The sequence below is a fragment of the Leopardus geoffroyi genome, chromosome B4, assembly GCF_018350155.1.
Source record: "Leopardus geoffroyi isolate Oge1 chromosome B4, O.geoffroyi_Oge1_pat1.0, whole genome shotgun sequence".
In the NCBI taxonomy this organism is placed as follows: domain Eukaryota; kingdom Metazoa; phylum Chordata; class Mammalia; order Carnivora; family Felidae; genus Leopardus; species Leopardus geoffroyi.
Window position 1 is genome coordinate 141,014,946 of NC_059341.1, and position 19,603 is coordinate 141,034,548.

Here is a 19,603-nt window from a genome sequence, read left to right on the forward strand (position 1 = left end):
GGTGAAAGACGCCAGACACGAAAGGCCACCTGTGTGTGACTGGTTCACAGGAACTGTTTAGAAAAGGCAGACGGGGGGTGGGGCGCAGAAAAGTCCAATGAGGGGCCGCCGGGGCTGGTAGAGGGTGGTGGAGGGCGGTCGTGACTGCTGAGGGGTCAGGGTTCCTTGTATGCGGCGGGGGGGGGGGGTGTCTTCTGACCGGCTGTGGGGTGGGCCACACACCCCAGGAAACAGCAGGCGTTGCCTGGACCCTCCGGAAGGGTGACTGCCGCGTGCGAGCCGAATTCGGTGCAGCTGCTACAGACAGGTACATGGAGACGTCCTTTTGGCCAGTCCTCCGCCCAGTCCCAGGGCTCGGGGACGGACAGCGGCCCCAGTGTGGGCACCACCTGTTCCCAGGGCTCGGGGACAGACAGCGGCCCGGCGGGGCTCCAGCTCAGAGGCCCAGACCCGGCCACGCAGAGCTGACTCCATACTGGGAGTGTTCATCTTCCCGTCAGTGGCCCCAGGAAGGAGACCGGGGAAGGGGTTTGATCCTGAGCTCCCGGAGCACACAGGGCCGCTCTCCCCACTGTGGACAGCGGACGGCAAGGCCTCGGCCAGAGCACTTCTGGTGCCGCCTTTGAAGAGCGCCACCCGCCCGCTCTGTCATCTCTACGTCCCCTAGGTGCCACCTGCCTGGGAACGTGGGCCACGGGTCTGCTGCTCACGGCAGGTGGCTGAGGCCGCCGTGCCCCCGTGCCAGCTGGGGTCCGGTGTGGGGCTGGCAGGGGCAGCCGCCTGGTTAGCGCAGGCTAGGGAAGGACCTCAAAGCCGGCGCTGCCATGGGGCGGGGACAGAGGGCGGGTGTCCAGGCTGCAGACCTCGCCCTGGATTGTCAACGCCCCCCTTTGGAAGGCCACCTGGCAACCTGGGCTGTCGTAAAAGACCCGAGACTTTAGGGAGCTCGAAGGCCAGTCGGTCTCCCTGCCAGCAAGGAGGTGGCGGTGACCGGACCCAGCTGGTGGCCCTGCCCTGGCCGCACGGGCACAGGGAGTGGGCGCATGGAGGCAGTGAGGGGGCATCGGGTCCTCCCGGGAGTCGTGGGCAGAGCTGGACTCGGCAGGAGCCCCGAGGGGACTCGGGGTCAGTCTCAGCCTGGGGTCCTCACCCAGTGGGGACGCCTTCCTGAAGGAGCCGGGCGGCACCTGGGCAGGAGGCTGCCGGGGGTCCCGGCCTCGAGAGGACCGAGTGGAGCCGTCACCTTCCCTAATCCAGCGTTAGCGGGATGGTGACGCACCAGCAGAGTAGACAGAGGGGGGCGCCCCTGCGGGGTCTGCGGGCCAGAGCCTGGCTCACGATGGAGGGCCCTCACCTGCCTGCTAGCGGCCGACAGAGGGGGTCCTCCCAGAGCAGACGAGGTCTCCGCACGCCCCTCCGTGGAAGGGGTCGGGGGCGGTCGTGTTGGAGACCCACAAGGGGCCCAGCACATGGTCATGAGTCCGGGGCGGTGCCTGTGGGTTCTGCCAGGGCCGGACGGGCCCCTGCTCTCAGGGCAGAGGGCAGGCTGGGGAGGGGGCAGCAGGGAGCCTCCGCGAATGTCGCTGTGACTTCTCAGATCCCGGAGAGACTCTCAGTGGGAACCCGAGCATCTGAACCACGCCCCCCACACGTTGTGACCTCTGTGACCTGCATGACCAGATCTCACCGGGGCATTCCAGCCGTGTGGGCCCCGGTGCCCCCTCCCAGGTGGGCGTTTGCCCGGGCGGGCCCGCTAGTGGGCCAGAGCCGTCCCAGCCCCTGTGTCACCTGGGGCCCTGGGAGGTCACTGGGCAAGTCCCTGTGTCACCTGGGGCCCTGGGAGGTCACTGTGAGGGTCCCTGTGTCACCTGGGGCCGTGTGAGGTCACTGGGCAGGTCCCTGTGTCACCTGGGGCCCTGGGAAGTCACCGGGCGGGTCCCTGTGTCACCTGGGGCCCTGGGAGGTCACCGGGCGGGTCCCTGTGTCACCTGGGGCCCTGGGAGGTCACCGGGCGGGTCCCTGTGTCACCTGGGGCCCTGGGGGGACACCGGGCGGGTCCCTGTGTCACCTGGGGCCCTGGGGGGACACTGGGCGGGTCCCTGTGTCACCTGGGGCCATGAAGGGACACTGGGTGGGTCCCTGTGTCACCTGAGGCCCTGGGAGGTCACCGGGCGGGTCCCTGTGTCACCTGGGGCCCTGGGAGGTCACCGGGCGGGTCCCTGTGTCACCTGGGGCCCTGGGGGGACACCGGGCGGGTCCCTGTGTCACCTGGGGCCCTGGGGGGACACCGGGCGGGTCCCTGTGTCACCTGGGGCCCTGGGGGGACACCGGGCGGGTCCCTGTGTCACCTGGGGCCCTGGGGGGACACCGGGCGGGTCCCTGTGTCACCTGGGGCCCTGGGGGGACACCGGGCGGGTCCCTGTGTCACCTGGGGCCCTGGGGGGACACCGGGCGGGTCCCTGTGTCACCTGGGGCCCTGGGGGGACACCGGGCGGGTCCCTGTGTCACCTGGGGCCCTGGGGGGTCACCGGGCGGGTCCCTGTGTCACCTGGGGCCCTGGGGGGTCACCGGGTGGGTCCCTGTGTCACCTGGGGCCCTGGGAGGTCACCGGGCGGGTCCCTGTGTCACCTGGGACCCTGGGAGGTCACCGGGCGGGTCCCTGTGTCACCTGGGGCCCTGGGGGGACACCGGGCGGGTCCCTGTGTCACCTGGGGCCCTGGGAGGTCACCGGGCGGGTCCCTGTGTCACCTGGGGCCCTGGGGGGACACCGGGCGGGTCCCTGTGTCACCTGGGGCCCTGGGGGGACACCGGGCGGGTCCCTGTGTCACCTGGGGCCCTGGGGGGACACCGGGCGGGTCCCTGTGTCACCTGGGGCCCTGGGGGGACACCGGGCGGGTCCCTGTGTCACCTGGGGCCCTGGGGGGACACCGGGCGGGTCCCTGTGTCACCTGGGGCCCTGGGGGGACACCGGGCGGGTCCCTGTGTCACCTGGGGCCCTGGGGGGTCACCGGGCGGGTCCCTGTGTCACCTGGGGCCCTGGGAGGTCACCGGGCGGGTCCCTGTGTCACCTGGGGCCCTGGGGGGACACCGGGTGGGTCCCTGTGTCACCTAGGGCCCTGGGGGGTCACCAGGCGGGTCCCTGTGTCACCTGGGGCCATGAAGGGACACTGGGTGGGTCCCTGTGTCACCTGGGGCCCTGGGAGGTCACCGGTCGGGTCCCTGTGTCACCTGGGGCCCTGGGAGGTCACCGGGCGGGTCCCTGTGTCACCCGGGGCCCTGGGAGGTCACCGGGTGGGTCCCTGTGTCACCCGGGGCCCTGGGAGGTCACCGGGCGGGTCCCTGTGTCACCTGGGGCCCTGGGAGGTCACCTGGCAGGTCCCTGTGTCACCTGGGGCCCTGGGAGGTCACCGGGCGGGTCCCTGTGTCTCCTGGGGCCCTGGGGGGACACCGGGCGGGTCCCTTTGTCACCTGGGGCCCTGGGGGGTCACCGGGCGGGTCCCTGTGTCACCTGGGGCCATGAAGGGACACTGGGCGGGTCCCTGTGTCACCTGGGGCCCTGGGAGGTCACCGGGCAGGTCCCTGTGTCACCTGGGGCCCTAGGGGGACACTGGGCGGGTCCCTGTGTCACCTGGGGCCCTGGGAGGTCACCGGGCGGGTCCCTGTGTCACCTGGGGCCCTGGGAGGTCACTGGGCGGGTCCCTGTGTCACCTGGGGCCCTGGGGGGTCACCGGGCGGGTCCCTGTGTCACCTGGGGCCCTGGGGGGTCACCGGGCGGGTCCCTGTGTCACCTGGGGCCCTGGGGGACACTGGGCGGGTCCCTGTGTCACCTGGGGCCCTGGGGGGACACCGGGCGGGTCCCTGTGTCACCTGGGGCCCTGGGGGGACACTGGGCGGGTCCCTGTGTCACCTGAGGCCCTGGGGGGACACTGGGCAGGCCCCACTCATGGCATCCCTGCCGACTTTCTTGCATTGGCACCATCTGTGCCTTCTGCTTTCCGTTTGTAAAAAGTAGAGTAAGAACTTAAACAGCCAATGAAACCATGGACGCAGGATCCTTCCGGATTTTAGAGCCGTCTCTCTCTGCGCCTCATGTGGCATCCCGCGTGCCCGCAGCCCCGGGCTGTGCTGGCTTCTGGCACCTTGCCAGTGGCCCTCGCGGGCTGGGGAGTGAGCCGCCTGTGGGCTCCGAGGGCTCAGGCTGGGTGGGAGCGATTCCCTGAGACGCGGGAGGCTGGGCTGAGGCTGGGGCTTTTTCAGGGCGGAACAGGCTTCCTTGTAGACCGCTGCGCACGGTGAAACCTCTATTTGGGACCTAAGGGACGAGCCTCCCTTTATTTATTCAGGGGGCCTTGTGCACGCACGAGAGCCCAGACGAGGAGCCCGCAGGCCGACTCAAGAACGACCTCAGTGTTGCCACACGTGCGTGGATAAGTATGTCGTGCGATCTTGAGTAGCTCCTTGGACAACTGACCGTTCCCATTTCCACTCCTGCATGACGAGGGGGAATCGTGCCCCTGCAGAAACTGTCTGGCCAGTCCCTTTTCAGAGTCCCATTTAGTGGATGTAGAAACTGAGGCTGTGAGGAGCTGAGTGCCTTTCCTGAGCTCTGCAGGGAGGGCAACAGAGAGGCCCCAGTGTGGAGACTTTTCTGGGCAAAGACCTGCCTGGGATGCACGAGGGGAGAGGACGGGGGCTCATCTGTGGCCCCAGAAGGAAGGGAAAGGCAGGCCGTGGAAACCCGCCTGGCACCAGGAGAGCTGTGGCCGGGTCTGTGAGCCCCAGAGACGTCCCCCGTGGGGGTGTCCAGCCACAGAAGAAGATGGGGAGCGCCAGCTCAGACCTGCCCTGTAGCTGGTCCCCAGCAGCCTGCGAGGTCTCAGGACCAAGTACAGATAGACCAGACGGGGCAGGGACACAGTGAGAGAGGCTGAAAGCCACCGGGCTGGGGTGGCCCACGCCCTGCACTCGCCAGGGGAGGCCGCTGTTGCCATGGGTCCTGGACCGTGTGAGCACCTCCCACCAAATCTGAGCCCAGAGTCAGGACAGCCCCGCAAAGACCCTCCGGGGGGGGGGGGGGTGGGGCAGGCGCGTCCAATGTGCACACACAGCCACACGCCCACCCCACCTGCACACACACTCTCGCGTGTACACACAGCCACACCTCTGCACACACCTACACTGGTGTTCTTTTCCGCGTGTCCGTGGGGGCCTGTGTCTACTGGGCAGGTAATCAGCCCCCCATCTCTTTGTAGCTCTCTCAAGTGGGGTCCTCAGGGCGCCTGGGTGGCTCAGTCGGCTCAGGTCATGATCTTGTGGTTCGTGGGTTCGAGCCCCGCATCGGGCTCTGTGCTGACAGCTCGGAGCCTGGAACCTGCTTCCGACTCTGTGTCTCCCTCTCTCTGCCCCTCCCCCGCTCGTGCTCTCTCTCTGTCTCGAAAATAAATAAACGTTAAAATAAAATGGGGTCCTCATCACAGAAAAGCTGGGGGGGGCCCTAGGAGCCAGTGAGGCTCCCGGTCACGCAGTACCCTGGTATTTCCGGGGCACAGCGGCTGGTCGCTCCGTAAGGGCCTGGTGAGCAAACGTGGGGTCAGAGCCCAAGGCTCAGCTGTGACTCTGCCTCGAAGGCACAAAACCCTCCTCACCACCCTCTCCTCCGATCGAGGTCTCGCCTTCCCAGCCGCCCTTGTCTTAGTCTTAGAAACGGATGCTAGTGTCCGTGGTGACCATGACCCCAAACCAGGGGCCCCGTGATGCGTGGGTGCCCTCCCCAAGGAGGAGAAAACGTGGCTTTCCTATAGCAGCGGCCACTCAATGGTATCCACCAAGTCAGCTCCCGAGAGCCCGTCTGAGCCAGGATCCAGCTGGACCAGACTTTCTAGAAACTTCTCCAGGGAGATGGACCCCAAGAAAGACAGCTATGAGGAAAGGACGGAAAAAGCCGCTGTAAAGAAAGAAATCTAGTTTTCCCATATGAGATTCAAAAAGGTCTTACTTTCCAGAGAGAGAAGCTACACTGTTTAGCTGAGCACTGAATTCCTGTTCCTCCAGCTCTCAGCTGCGGGAGGTAACGTGAGTCCGAGACTCCTTCTGGCTCTCGCTGTAGAAGTTGAAGGGAAGGGCACACTCCTTCCCAGGTGCGGCCCTGGCACCACCCGCCCCACTTCTTCCCCCGGCTCTCTGCCTCATGGCACAGAAGGGCTGCGCAATCACTGCCAGCCTGCGTTCCCCCAAGGCCCCGGCTAGAGCAGCCGACCGCTTCCGTGTTCGTGGCCGGGCTGAGCGGCAGGTGTTACGAGGGGTGACACAGCTTAGGTGTCTGCGGCAATCCACGCGCACCCCGAGGTGACTCTGACCTCAGACTCCCTGCTTGGGAGCAGAATGACTGAAAAAGACACACATTAAGACAGATCTGGGGAGAGGGGTTCGTGGTGGCTCCGTCCTCCGCGTGTGCTTGCTTTCCCGCCGTCTCCGTGCGCCGTCTCTGCCTGGTATTTGCCGTGCACGCCTCCCTGCACCACCACCACGACCGCCCCCCACCCCACCCCCCTGCCCCACACGGTTCAGTTCAGTCACCGCGATCCGCGATCTGTGTCCTCGGCAGGCGGGTGCTGAATCAGCCAGCTCTGGGGACCTGCCCCCGCGCCTGTCCTGGGACGGCCTGGGCTGTTCTGCCAGTGGGAGTCTGATTAGCACCAAACGTGCTGACTCTCGGAGATTCTCGGCGATCCCTCCCCCGCCTAGGCTGCCCGCAGTCCTCCCACCTCTTCCCGGATCCTGCTCCGCTCAGCGAGGAGCTCGTCTCGCGGCCCATCTCCTCAGGCCCGGGGAAAGCTGGGTGGCTCAGGGGCCTTGCAGACGGGGAACAGGGGCCCTGGGGTCCCCCAGCTTCTCCCCGTTGGCTCCCCGGGCCCATCCCCGAGCTGCGGGGATGACCACACAGTGCCCGGCTGCTCTCTCTGGTCACAAGGGGCGCTGACCGCTTCACGCTGCTTAGTAGGCAGCAGGGACATGCTGTGAGGTCGCCGGGCCAGGACAGGTGGCCCCCAGCCTGTCAGGCTCAGCCCCCACCCGGGCTCCCCTGTGCAGAGCACAGAACCTTCTGAACCGCCTCAGCGAGGGCCCAGCCAGCACCGGCCGGAGGCCCTGAGCCCGGGTCAGAGTCCAGTGCGTTATGTGTCCTCACGGGGCCCCCCCTGTTTGAGGGGGCATTTCACAGAGAACAGGGGGGCTAGCATGTGCCCTTGTGGGTTGTGGGTTCGGGGGGATGACAAGCTTCACTCTGTGCCTCCTAACTGCTCCCACAATAGCCGGACAGCAGCGTCGTCGTCATCCCAGGGTGGTCAGCAAATCCCGCCAAGCACCGCCGGACCGTGGCTGACGAGCAGTAGAGGTGGAGGAGGGGCTGGCCGTCCTAGAAGCAGCAGCTTGTCCCAGCAGGGTGACCTGGGCAGGGCAGGCCCACTGGTTCGGCCCCGGGGATGCTGGGGCACCTCCTTCCCCGGGGCGGTGTCCTCAGACCCCACCCAGCCGCTGCGAGATCCCAGGTGCTCTGTGTTCTGTGTGCGGGAGACGGGCTCCTCTGGGAAGGGTCGTGCCCCCCCCCCCACGGGGGAGGGTTGTGCCCCCTCCACGGGGTCAGGGGTCACGGATAGCCCAGACTCAGGATTCGGTTCATAAACACACGGGCCCACGAGCTTCATCGTGTGGAGCCCGACGACTGGATGTGGGGCTGAGGACGACCCTGTGGGGAAGGTCCAGAGGGAAGGGAGAGTCCGGACCTCATCCTGGTCGGGGGAGCTGTGCAGCCCCCCTTACACCCGCCCCGTCGCCCGAGGGGCAACTGTGCACCAGCAGCAGGGAGCCCGGCCTCTCGTCCGGCCTCTCCTGCGGGAGGCCCTCTGCTGCCCCTGCAGGGACAGAGGAGGAAGGGCCCATCCTCCTGACCACTCCGGGAAGGAGGTTTCTTTCTGGAATTAGTGAGTGTTCGTGACGATCTGACCCACGGCCCCCAGACACGTTTAGGTCCTGCTCTGGGGCCTGGAACGTGGCCTGAGAAGCCAGGGGGCACTTTGCAGACGTGATCTGAAGCGGGGGCCGTGGGGTGGGGATCGTCTGGGGGGCTCCACGTGCGGCCACAGATGTCCTTGTAGGGGGCGGCAGGGGAGCGGCCGTGGGAGGGCAGCGGGGGAGATGCTGGCCGCTGCCTCTGCAGGTGGAAGGAGAGGGGAGAGGAGGCTCCCAAGGGCCGCGTCTCCCCTCGGCTGCGGCGGGGTGGCCCCTGGTCCTCGCCCCCTAAGCCCCGGTCGCACGTTGGCCTCCGGACCTGAGAGCCGCCCGGGGAAGCCGTGTCTTTGCCACCTCCGTCAGGTGCACGGCCGGCTCCTCGGCCGGCTCGGGGCTCGGGGGTCTGCGCGCGTGGCTGCTGGGATGGGAGCGGGCCCAGAGCCACGGCTCGTGTCCTCCATGTAGAGGTGACACCAGCAGCCTTGGAACCCGGGCTGAGTCCAGTCTGTCCTGGGGCTTCTCCAACCGACGTCCGGGAGGCTTCCTCGGTCACCGGAGCCGGCGAGGGCCCCGCCCCCGGCACTTGGATGGACCCCCAGCCTCCCCCCCACCCTGGGCGTCGTCATCACCTCACCGGCGGGGAAACTGAGGCTCCGAGAGGTCAGGATTCAGTCAGACCATCCGGCTGGCAGGCCGCCGAGCCCAGACCCGTGTGGGGCACAAAAGGCAAGAGTGATGTGCTTCAGAAATTCCTGTGTGGGTGACACCAGCTGAGAAGCTTCCCATCACTCGGATCCGAGGGTCAGATCTGCCCGAGCAGCTGTGGGTTCAAAGTCGAGCCTTTACATTAGGGTCGTGTGAGGTCAGCGGGCGGGGCCCTGATCCCTCAGGACCCGTGTCCTGGTGAGAAGGGACACAGGGTCCACACATGCAGAGAAAGGCCACACGAGGACACGGGGAAGGGTCGGTGTCCACACGCCAGGGAGAGGGGCCTCACGAGAGACCAGCCCTGCCCACGCCTGGATCCCCACGCGGCTCCGGCGGAGAGAGGACGAGGGTCTGTGGTTGGAGCCGCCCGGCCTGCGGTGTCGGCTGCCGGGTCGCTGGTACCGCCCCTCCCATCCAGACGGCGGCTGCTGGGTCCGCGACACCGCGGCTTGTGTCCTCGCCATGGCCCACCCCCGTCCTCTGGCTTACGCGAGACTCTTAAAATGAAACTGCGTGTTTTTTCTTAAAAGCAAACAAACCAGAACCACACCCCCACACTGGCGGGGAGACCCGTCCTGTCCCGGTGTCACGGAGAAGGGCGCAGGGACCCAGAGCGCCGAGGGCGGGGGCCTGACGGTGGGTGTGTCCGAGAGCACCTTCAGGCTCGGGGGCCCTTCTCTGAGGCTCCTCCCACCGTGGCTCCGCCCCCCACCCTGCCCCGGGACCCCCAAGCTCCTGAGGCGGATGCCGGCTTCATCCCCCAGGGAGGTTAAGAAGAGGGCCCAGCTCACAGGCTGCCCTTCATACCTGGGCAGACTGGCTCCAAAGCCCGTGCCTTACGAGCACGTCCTGTCCCCCAGCCCAGAGCCCGGCCCGGGATCGCTCGGCCGTGTGGACACTGGCGGTTTGCCCACAGATCCGGGTCCGTCAGCTTCTGGGACTGCTTCCTCCCTCCCTCCTTCCGTCCTTCCTTCCATCCTTCCTTCCGTCCTTCCTTCCCTGCCTCCCTGGACACACACAGCGCGTGCCAGGCCGTCTGCGGCTCCAGAAATACACAAGGAACGTGTCCCCATGAGCACAGGTCTTGCCTTGGGGAGCATGCCTAGTAGCGGAGGATGCGGGCAGTAGAGGGTCGGCCTGCAGGGGGCTTGCTCGGAGCTGATGTGAAGAGGGAGGGGGCACAGGTGAGCTGGTGGGGGAGGCAGGGGGCCCGGAGACGTGCGGATGCTCAGAGCAGAAACGGGGCCTTCAGGAACCTCACCCAGGATGTGTTGGAGGCAGCGTCCAGGTGCTCTGGGGCCCGAGGGATCAGCCCCCGGGCCCCCCCCCCCCGTCAGCCCCCCGGGGCCGCCCCCACCCCGCCCCCATGAGGAAAGAGCGAGTTGCACACACAGCCGCAGGATGAGCAGAAACCCTTTTGGGTGGAGGGCTGGGCTCTTCACCACCTGCTCGGGGGACCCTACAACCTCAGCTGTTCTCCCTTTGAGAGGCAGTTGTCTGGTGCTGGCTCCAAACAGGAAGTGGGGAGGTGGGGATGTGTTTACACCTGGGGAAACTGAGGCAGGCAGCGCCGAAGTAACCTAGGGTGCTTAGATCACAAACAGCCGAGCAGTGCCAAGACCCTGGACGCGAGCCCCGACCTGGTGCTAAGAGACCCTGGGAAGCAGTGGTCCGGCCGTGGCCCCAGGACACGCGTGGTGGCCACGTGGTCTAGCCTCATTCGAGAGCAGGAGCAGGAGGGGCCTCCAAGCCTGTCATCTGAGGGGACCGTCTCAGTCCGCGTCTCCATCCCTGTGGACAGGCCCGTACTCAGGGGGCTCCCCGCCCAGCCCCCCCAGGCCGATCAGCCTCCTGACCGGTGTCCGAGCCTCACTGCCCCGAAGAGCCAGGCAGGACCTCACGCCCGCTGGAACCCACCCAGCGCCCTGCAGAGTGAGCCCGGGACGCAGTGAGTCGCAGGCTGAGAGGAAGGACGGACAGGGGTGGACCCGGTGAGCCCACGCCCGGGGACCCACCGCAGGGTGCATGGAGCGCGCCTCGCCCGGCCCAGACACGCCTGTGCCGCTCACACGTCGGGACGGAGGATGCGGGGGCTGCTCTGAGGTCGCCAACCCACTCGGCGACCCCAAGGAGCTGCCGTCAGCCACGTCGGGCAAGCCACGGCCAGTCCGGTCACTCTGATGAGCCTGGGTTTGGGGAGAACATGGGGTCCAGGCTTCCTTGTGTGTGGACTGGCCATACAGCTTCAGGGAACAGTCCCGGAGAGGAAACCACGCACGGGTGGCGGGACCCGGCGGGATGATGCGTGGCCTTTCCAGAAGCTTCTTCCTTGCTTATGTCTTTATCTTCCCCATGGCAACAGCTCTTTCCGAGCCTCTATCCAGGCAGGCTGCCTCCGTGTCTCACGGTGTCTGCATGTCTGCTGTTTATTAGGACCTTTTGTTCGGGGCTCTCAATCCAGAACGGCGCGTTCTTGAATACAGGTGCCTGGTCCTGACCTCGCGTCAAACACAAGCTTTTAATGAGGAACAGAAAATGCCACGCCTTGGACTCGGGCTGGAAAGTTCTGTCATGTTTTTTAGACGACCGAGTACTGAGAGAAACCTGCCTGTCACCGCAGAGAACTTTCTGGAGTGGGCGGAACGACCCCCAGACGGGGCTCTGGCGGCCCCACAGCACCATCCCGGCCCGCGCGCAGGTGGCTTGTCCGTGAGCATCTTCCTGCGGCCGAGGGGGCACAGGAACCACCCACACGGGACCCTTCCCCAGGGCAGGGGTGTCACGGCCGCAGGGCCCCAGCCCGCTGACCCAGGTGCCAAGTCCTGAGCCCTCGAGTGTGCGGGTGAGGGGGGGGCCCCAGGACGGACGCGCTCTCGAGAGGCGGGGCTATTCACAGGGGACTCTCCCTGCAGCCTGACGGTCCGATGGCCCTCTCGGTCCCTCCAAGCCCGGGGCTCACCGGCTCCACATGTCCCCGAGCAGGTGGGAGCCCATGTGGTCACTGGAGCTCAGCTGTGCGGTCCCCAGGGGAGGGGGCAGCCGGCCAGGACAGCAGGAGGGTTCCCCCGGGGTCCCCTGTGTGGGCCGGCCGACCTCAGGGTGTGACAGAAGCGGGCGTTCCCGAGGAAGGGAGCCAGCGGCCAGTGAGGCCGCTCCCCGGGCCCAGCAATGTCGTGCCGCAGGCAGAGGCCCCCACACGTCAGCTTTTGGTTGAGCTGTGGCCACCCGCACAGGCCACGAGCCGGGAGCCCTGGGAGGTCCCGAGAGGGGCCTCCACCTAAGGTTCCTGAGCTGGACACGCTTCTTGCTTCCCCCCAGGGCCGGGAGCGCCCTGCTGGCTTCTGCCCACACCTGCGAGGACCCTGCCTCCGGGCCCGCCGGACCCGTCACCGCAGCTCTGACTGCAACTCAGTCCCTGTCACCAGGCCTAGGGAGGAGCTGGTGGCCACCACCAGCTGTGGGCCGGGCCGGGACTTTGTGGGGGTCAGGCCACCCCACCCGTCCGTCTCTGGGGGCCAGGCACATGGTGAGGAAGGGGACTGGGGCTCTGACGACAAAGGCCTCGCGCCAGACTGGCCCTCGTGCAGGTGCCCTCTGTGTGCTGCCCTCGGCCCTGTGCCCGGAGGCAGAAGGAGGAGAGATGTTCACTGAGGAGGAAAGCCGCGCCCACCTCTGCTCTGCCCGGACGTGCTGGGCTCAGGCTTCTGTCTCCAAGAGCCCAGGGAAGCCTGGCTTGAGCAAGACAGAGGCTGGGGACACCTCAGCTCCGCCGTGCTCGCCGTCTGTCCCCCAGTCCACCCAGGGGCATGGTACGTGAGGCCAGGGGGGGGGGGGGTGGGGGGGGGAAGGCCCATGGCCAGGCGACGCAGAGGCAGACAGGAGCACGGCCGGCAGTGGTGGGTGGGGGCCTGTGGCCGAGGGAGGGGAGCCAGCACGGGACACAGCTGCTGAGAAACTGGATGATGCCGGTTGGTCTGCACAGACAGACAGACAGATGTGTGGGGACCCAGGACAGGCCTCGGGGTGCAAAGTGCTGAGGGAGGGAACTGTGAGGCCCTCGTCAGTAGAGTCGCGAAGGCTTATCGGTGGAGGGCAGGGTGGGCTGGGGTGGCTCCCAACACCACCCCCAGGTCCTTGGCTCTCGTGCCGACGGGCTGCCCTCCTGCACCAGGGCTGGCGCTTAAGTCCGGCCCCGGAATCCTCAACACGCCCTGCCAGCCAGGTGCTGCCTGGGTCCTGTCTCACAGCGGACACGAGGCCCGGCCCCAGCTGTGGGAGGGACAGGCTGGTGTGTGAGCTGGTGGCCGCACAGCGCCCCCACCGCAGCCGGCCCCGCGCTTGGTTGGAGGCCGTGCTCTGGGGGTCCTGCATCGAGCTTCACGGCCCAAGGGCTGGCCTGGGGCACACCCTCCGGAGATGCGGGGCCTGAGGGTTGCATCATCCTCGAGGGGCCGCATCCCTCTGTGCTCCACAGAGGTAGACGAGGCGGGCGTTCCGCGGAGAGCCCTGGGTCGCCAACATTGACGTGAGAGCAGGACAGGGAAGCCTTGCCCGGCCTGGGTCGGACGCGGCCTCACCCTCGGGCAGGACCCCCACCCGCCACCCTGGGCTCTCTGCCAGGAGGACACCCTGCCCCCACCCCCGCCCCGGGACGCCCTCTCCGGGAGACGAAGCCCGTCCTTCAGCTCTGCAGGGCCGGCGTGCGGTGTAATGGCCCGGGGCCCCAGGCCTTGTCACCCGGGGCGGGACCGCAGCCCCCCCTCTGCCTGGGGCCTCGTGCGGTGCACGGGCTCCGGATCCCTGGTGTCTTAAGAGCCACTGCAGTGATGAAAACATCCGTGTGTGTGGGAGTGCTGGAGACCAGCGGCAGCGTTCTCTGAAATCCGTGGCTAATGAGCGAGCGAGCGAGCGGCATGAGCTTCTGGGAGGAGGCATGTCCCCTGCTGACAGCAGGGCTGTGTTGTCAGATGGTCCCCAGATGCCCGAGATCAGGGCAGCTGGCCTGGAGGAGGGCAGCTGGGCTGCAGACACCTGGCTCCCGAGACCACCATCTGCCTTCCGGGTCTGTGGGTTCCCAGGCCCTGCTCCTGCCACCTCACCAGCGACCCTGACGGCCAGGTGGTCCCGCCCGGTGACGGTGGGCAGGCCCCAGCCCACAGCTGCGGTGAACGCCCTCTCCCGTCCGTGGGGAACACCGAGGCCGAGCTGTCAGGGGAGAGCACGTGCGTGACGCTCCAGACGTCCTGGCTTCGGGACCCGGCACTGACCACCCCCAGGCCCCCGAGGAGGAGGGTCACCGCCTCCTGGGCCCTGTGGCAAGGGCACCCGATTCCCGTTTTATGCTGAGGAAGCAGGGCCGGGGGAGCGGGGTGCCCGGGGCTGGGCAGCGCCCCAGCTCACAGGCCCGGAGGCGCTAAAGCCCTGGAGGCCTGGAGGCCGGCTGAGTGTGCTGGTGGACGTGGGGCCTGCGGGGACAGAACGTGTCCACCGGGGGCTTTGCTCCTGGGTCAGTGGGAGGGGCCGGCTTTGATTTCCAAGGAGCGAACCACAGCGCTGACCGTGCCTGGTGTCCCTGTGGCTGGCAAGGCGCAGTGTGTGGGAGTTGAAGCCGTGGCCTTGGGAAGGTTAAGTGGCACGGGTCCGGCTGTACGGGGCACGGCCCCCTCGCCGCAGCGCTGGCCCGCGTGGTGCCCCCCCAGCCTTGTGGGGAGGGCGCGGGTGCCGTGAGCAAAGCGAGAGGAACCGCATCTCGACGGAGGGTCTCACCCGGTGTTGCGGGAGACGGTGAGGGGTTCCTCCTCCAGCCCCGTGGAGGACCTGGCATTTCTGCCTCGTGGGCCACGTGGAGTTAGCTCCCCACCCCCCGCCCCCCACCCCCCCGTGTGCACACCACTGCACTGGGGAAGGAGATGGGCTGGAATTTTCCAAATACTTACCTTTGGATGTGGAAACGCCGGTGGAATTTCGTTGTTTACATTCTTGCCCTTCCCCGTTCTCCCGTGAACGAGAAACAGAAAAGTAGGCAGACTTTCTTCGGTTGAGCCCTGGGGGGCCAGTGAGGGTTTGTGCCCGAGGCGTCTGCATCAGCCCTCCCTGGCCTGGCTGGACGGTGGGGGCACATCCCGGGCAGCGGGGGGAGGATCCCCGGCCAGGCGAGGGTCCCGCAAAGTGCTGGGGGCTCTGGGAGGCAGGGGGAGGGCCTGGATGTGACGCAGGGGATTGGGGAGCCAAGGGCGGCCCCGGGGGGGGGGGGTGGGGAGCGGACGGCAGGACAAGCCTCAGGGGGCACGTTGTCTCAAGACCCGTCTCGTTATTCCTCTCTGGAAAGCGCGGGGACGCAGCTGCTGAAGGACGGGACCGAGGCACAGGCCCCAGAAGAGCTCCAGGGAACAGAGTGAATCTTGACAATTAAAGCAATACGTTTTGGTTGCAAAGATGCGACCAAGTGCTCATGTGGTTTAATTGTCGGATTTCTAAAGCTTCCAGCCTGCCATCTTCTGCCTTCGTGACCCCAAGGAGCCCCCCCACCCGCCGGCCCCGTCTGCAGGACCCCGCACAGGCAGACCGTGGGAGGCCTGGGGTCCCCGCCACCCGAGCCCCCGGGGGCCATTTCAGGCGTGGATCCTGAAGCACTCAGGGGTCGCTGACCTCCGGTCGTCACACCCTCGCCCTCCTCTGCTGTCCAGGACCTCGGTGGGAGGACGCAGATGTGTAGCTGGGGCTCAGCCAACCCTCGAGGGGCCCAGCTGATGACACCTCCCCCACCCCCCCTGCCCCGCCAGGGCTCCACGGCCGCATTGCGTGTGGGCCTGGGTCTGGGTCAGGCCGCAGCCCCGTCAGTCACCTCTGTTCCCGTGGTTCCGGTGGCCGCAATCCCGGATGAGAGCCAACATCTCCCTGTTCCCCCAGTGCTCGCAGATCCCATGCCGATTCCGCTCTGCCTGGGGCGGGGGCGGGGGCGGGGGCAGCCTGGGCAGGAAGCTGTAAGACCCCAGAGGGCGCTGGTGGGGGTGGAGCGGGCACAGGGGAGGGTCCAGACGCTTTGCCAGGTTTTGTTGCAGAAACAAGCCGCCCGCCCTCGGTGGCTCATGGGGACCCAGGCCCCACCGGCCCTGCCCTGCTCCCTTCTGGCCACGGCCTCCGTCAGTGAGAAGACGAGCCCTTGGCCTCCGGGGGAGAACGGGGTCGCTGTAGGGGGTCTGGATGCAGTGAGCCGAGCCGGCTCTTCTGTTCCGTGGTGCCTGGGGCGCCAAGGGCACCGGGTGCAGCCTGATCTGTCCCCGGGAGACCGTCTGTTCTGTCCCGGGACGGCTCCCTGCAGCCAGGTGTCCAGACTCCCTGAGTGGGTCCTCAGGGGTGACAGGTGGGGCGTGGCCGGCCTGAGGACGGTCCCCCCACACGTACTGCGTAAGCAGCCGGGGCACGGTCGACTCCAGGTGGTGCCATCAGGATGGGCTTCTCCGCAGGGGGACCTGGGGAGAGGGTCCCCACGAGCAAGGACCGCTCGTGCCCGGCCTGGTGGGACTGAGAATTTGAGAGAAGGCTAAGAGGCCGTGGTGCGGCCAGCAGGGGTGGGGCAGGGGCCTGTGGGGCGGGCAGGGTTGGGCGGGAGTGTGGTGGGGGCCTCAGGCAGGTGGGGTGCAGATGGGGGCCAGCCGGAGGCGGGGGGTGCCTCTGCGTGGAGAGAGAAGGCTGAGCTGGGATGGCTGACAGCCTCCCCACCCCGGCCGTCACTCTGTGCTGTGTCCCGTCCCCTGCCTGGGGGCCCCTGCGGGGAGGCTGCACGGGGCGGGACAGCCCCTGAGTGCCTGACCAGAGCCCCAGGGTCCCTGGCTGGGCCTGGGGCCACCTTGAGGGACAAGGGAGACCGGGGCCACGTGGGGATTTGGGACGACCTGGGACCAGGCTTCTGGTCGCAGGTCCAGTGGTGTGAGGCTGTGTTGGTCTAGGGAGACCCCCATGCCCCCCACTTTTCTGCCTTTGCTGCTTTAAGGGGGGCATTTTCCCCACCCCACAGCCGTGGCTTGCGACCATCACCTCACATTTTGTGGCCGTGAGCGTGTTCAGCCTGACATGTTTCCTGGGACTCTGGGATGCAGGGGCGTCACCAACCAGGGGCTTGCATCCCGCCCACCTCTGGCCTCCCAGAGGCTCCGAGGGCCTGCGACACTTCATTACCATCACTTGTCGCCACGCAATTAGGCAACACCTGCTGTGTGCATGGCACAGTGCCAGACGGTGTTAGGGAAATGGGTGGGCGGGGCTCAGAGCCAAACTGCCGTCCAGCACAGGCCGTGCCCTTGGCTAGCAGTGCTCAGGGCGGGAGCCTGCGGTCACGCCCGGCGCAGGGGTGGGGGTCCCCACCAGGGACACAGAGGAAGGACCGTGCTTCCTAGAGCGATTCCCTGTGGCAGGCGTAGACCTGAAGTCTGACGTTATGTCCTGGAGAAAGTACGCTGGTCTGAGCCGGGGGAGGGACAAGGACGGGCGTCCGTGATGCGCACTGCACCGCGCCCGAGGCCAGCCTGGCGGGCGTGCCCTGGGCTCCTTCCTGCCCGACCGGGACCCTTGGTGTCTGCGGGCTGACACTCTCTTCTCTCTGTTCCTCAGGTCTCCTGACAAACGCAGCCCCAGAGGGGCCCCGGGAGTGGCCTTGGCTCCCTGGAGAGTCCACGCCTCAGCCACGGCCCTCTGTCCGCCGTGGGCACCACCTGTTCTCTGCCACCCGCCCACCGTCCGTTTCTCTGTAGCCTGCCAAGGACAGCCCACTTCCCTGGTGTTCTGAGCTGAGTGTGTCCGCGGCAGCGAGGAGCCCGGCCTGGGACACAGCGGGGGCAGCGCTGGGCGTCCGCGGGAGCCTGGCCTCACCAGCCCGGGAAGAAAGGTGGCGCCGGGCCCGGGGCAGGACTGGCCTCTCCTTGTGCCCCAGACTGTCCGAATCGCTTTTATTTTCTTACCCTTTCAGTATTTACTCAATAGACCAAAGAGCAAATCTATTTTAACGTGGACTCACCCTCACCGTCCGAGTCCCTGGGTCCGACCGGGGGACGCGGGGGCCGAGACGTGCCGGGGGCCCCGGCGGGGCGCGGAGGGCGGCCCTGGCGGGCGCGTCCGCCCCACGGACACTGGGGCGCGCCCTGAGAGGGGCCCAGCCGGCGGAGGACACAGCCCCGCAGACTGCGGCCGGCGATGCCCCGACGCGGACCCCGCGAGCGAGTGCGCCTCGCCGGGGACACAGACCACGGCGCCCGCCCCGCGCGCTGTGCTTAGATGGACCTGACCGACTAAAATCACTTTCTGTTTTAACCAGTCACACCTGCCTCTCTGCAGCTCATTTCTGATAGTGGGATAATCCAGTATTCGCCAAGAGCATGTTGGGTCTCCCGTGACCGCTGTCTCCTCTGATACACCATTTAGCTCCAGAAAGCAAATTAAAGAAAACTCGAGTAACACTTGTTTGAAAGAGATCATTAAATGTATTTTGCAAAGCCTAAAGTTATATATTTAACAGTTTTTATATGCTGTATATTTGTAGAAAATCCTATTTAACAGTTCATGTTGGTAGCCCTGGCCGAGCCGAGAGGCCGGCAGAGCGCGGTGTCTCTGGAGGTTCCGGGGGTGGGCGCGGGGGGGCCCCCGCCGGGCGCGACCGCAGGACTCTGGGGACAGCAGCCGAGGACGCCCCCGACGTCGCGGGAGCCGCGGCGGGCGCCAGCGGGGACGCGGCTGTCTTCACCTGGCTCGGGCCAGGGCGCGGCTCCCCTCCTGCCCGTCTCCGCGGACGCGGTGTGTGCGCCCTCTTCCGACGGATTCCGCGTCCCTGGTTCTCACCCCCCACCCCCACATGGCGGGTCTGGAGGGGTCTCTGCAGCCGACCCCCGACCCCAGTCCACGTCCCGCTGGCTCTGTCTTCACGCCGGACGGCTGAGACGCCGGGGTGGCCACCGCGTGCGGAGGATGGCCGGCGCCTGACCCTCCCGACCTTCTCGCGCCCTCGGTGCGGGGCGGGGTCTCCGGGCCCAGTGAGCAAGGGGCAGTTCTGTTTCCCCGTCCCCTGGCCGTCGTCCGCCGGGTTTCTCTGTTCTCCTGAGTTTCCGCTGAACTACACTACCTGATAGTCCGATTAACAGGTGTTAATGCTAGTTCGATGCTACTAAAAAAAAAAGAAAAAAAAGAAAGAAAAAGTAAAAAAAAAAAATATATACATATATATATAGAAGCTGTTCCAGCAACCCATAGACTACAGATAGGAGAGAAGATTTCAACGTCCATGAGCATTTAATTTACCTTTTGGTCACCACAAATGTAGAGGTTCGAGTGTCCTGGAGGGAAAGACACGGGTGGGGGGGGGGGACCTCGGTTTCTGGTGGCGGAAGTGGCGGGCGGCCGAGGGCGGGTCCCGCCTTCTCGCCCCGCCCACGTCTCTGCCGCCTCCCTGTGCGCATTTCCTCCCACAGCCAGTGTAGACCCCTTCAAAGGCAGAGACTGGAGGTTTAAGACGATACAGCGGTTTTTTTTTTTCTTGCTTTACAGTATTCAATTTTGTGTTGATTCAGCTAAATTATGAAAATAAAGAAAAACTCCTTTGGTAAGCATGGCTTTTGTTTGCCGGCCGTGGTGTCCTGGGAGGGGCTGCAGCAGGTGCGTCTGGGGGCGACAGGCCCACAGAGCTCAGCTCACAGGTGGCCACGGGGACCTCCTTCCAGGGCCAGCAGGGCGGCTCCCTGAGCGGACAGTGCCCAGCCCGCAGCTACTCCGGGGCCCCTGTCACCCTGTGTGTGAGTGTCCCCCCCCCCCCCACCGCACAGAGGCCAGGCCCTGCACACGGAGAAGCAGAGCCCCCACAGGAGACCCCCTTTCCGGAGACATCCGCTCAGATCTGCAGGGG

The 19,603-nt window shown here is 66.6% G+C and overlaps 1 protein-coding gene across 2 annotated transcripts in view; it reads left to right on the forward strand.

The window, feature by feature from the left end:
* The window catches only part of TAFA5 (TAFA chemokine like family member 5), a 196,519-nt gene extending 177,212 nt beyond the window's left edge, over positions 1-19,307 (forward strand). For both annotated transcript variants that reach the window (XM_045465851.1, XM_045465850.1), the window contains exon 4: positions 17,326-19,307. In XM_045465851.1, coding sequence (XP_045321807.1) covers positions 17,326-17,334 — 9 coding nt within the window. In that variant the 3' untranslated portion in view covers positions 17,335-19,307. The remainder of the gene's footprint in view (positions 1-17,325) is intronic.
* Positions 19,308-19,603: the final 296 nt, after the last annotated feature.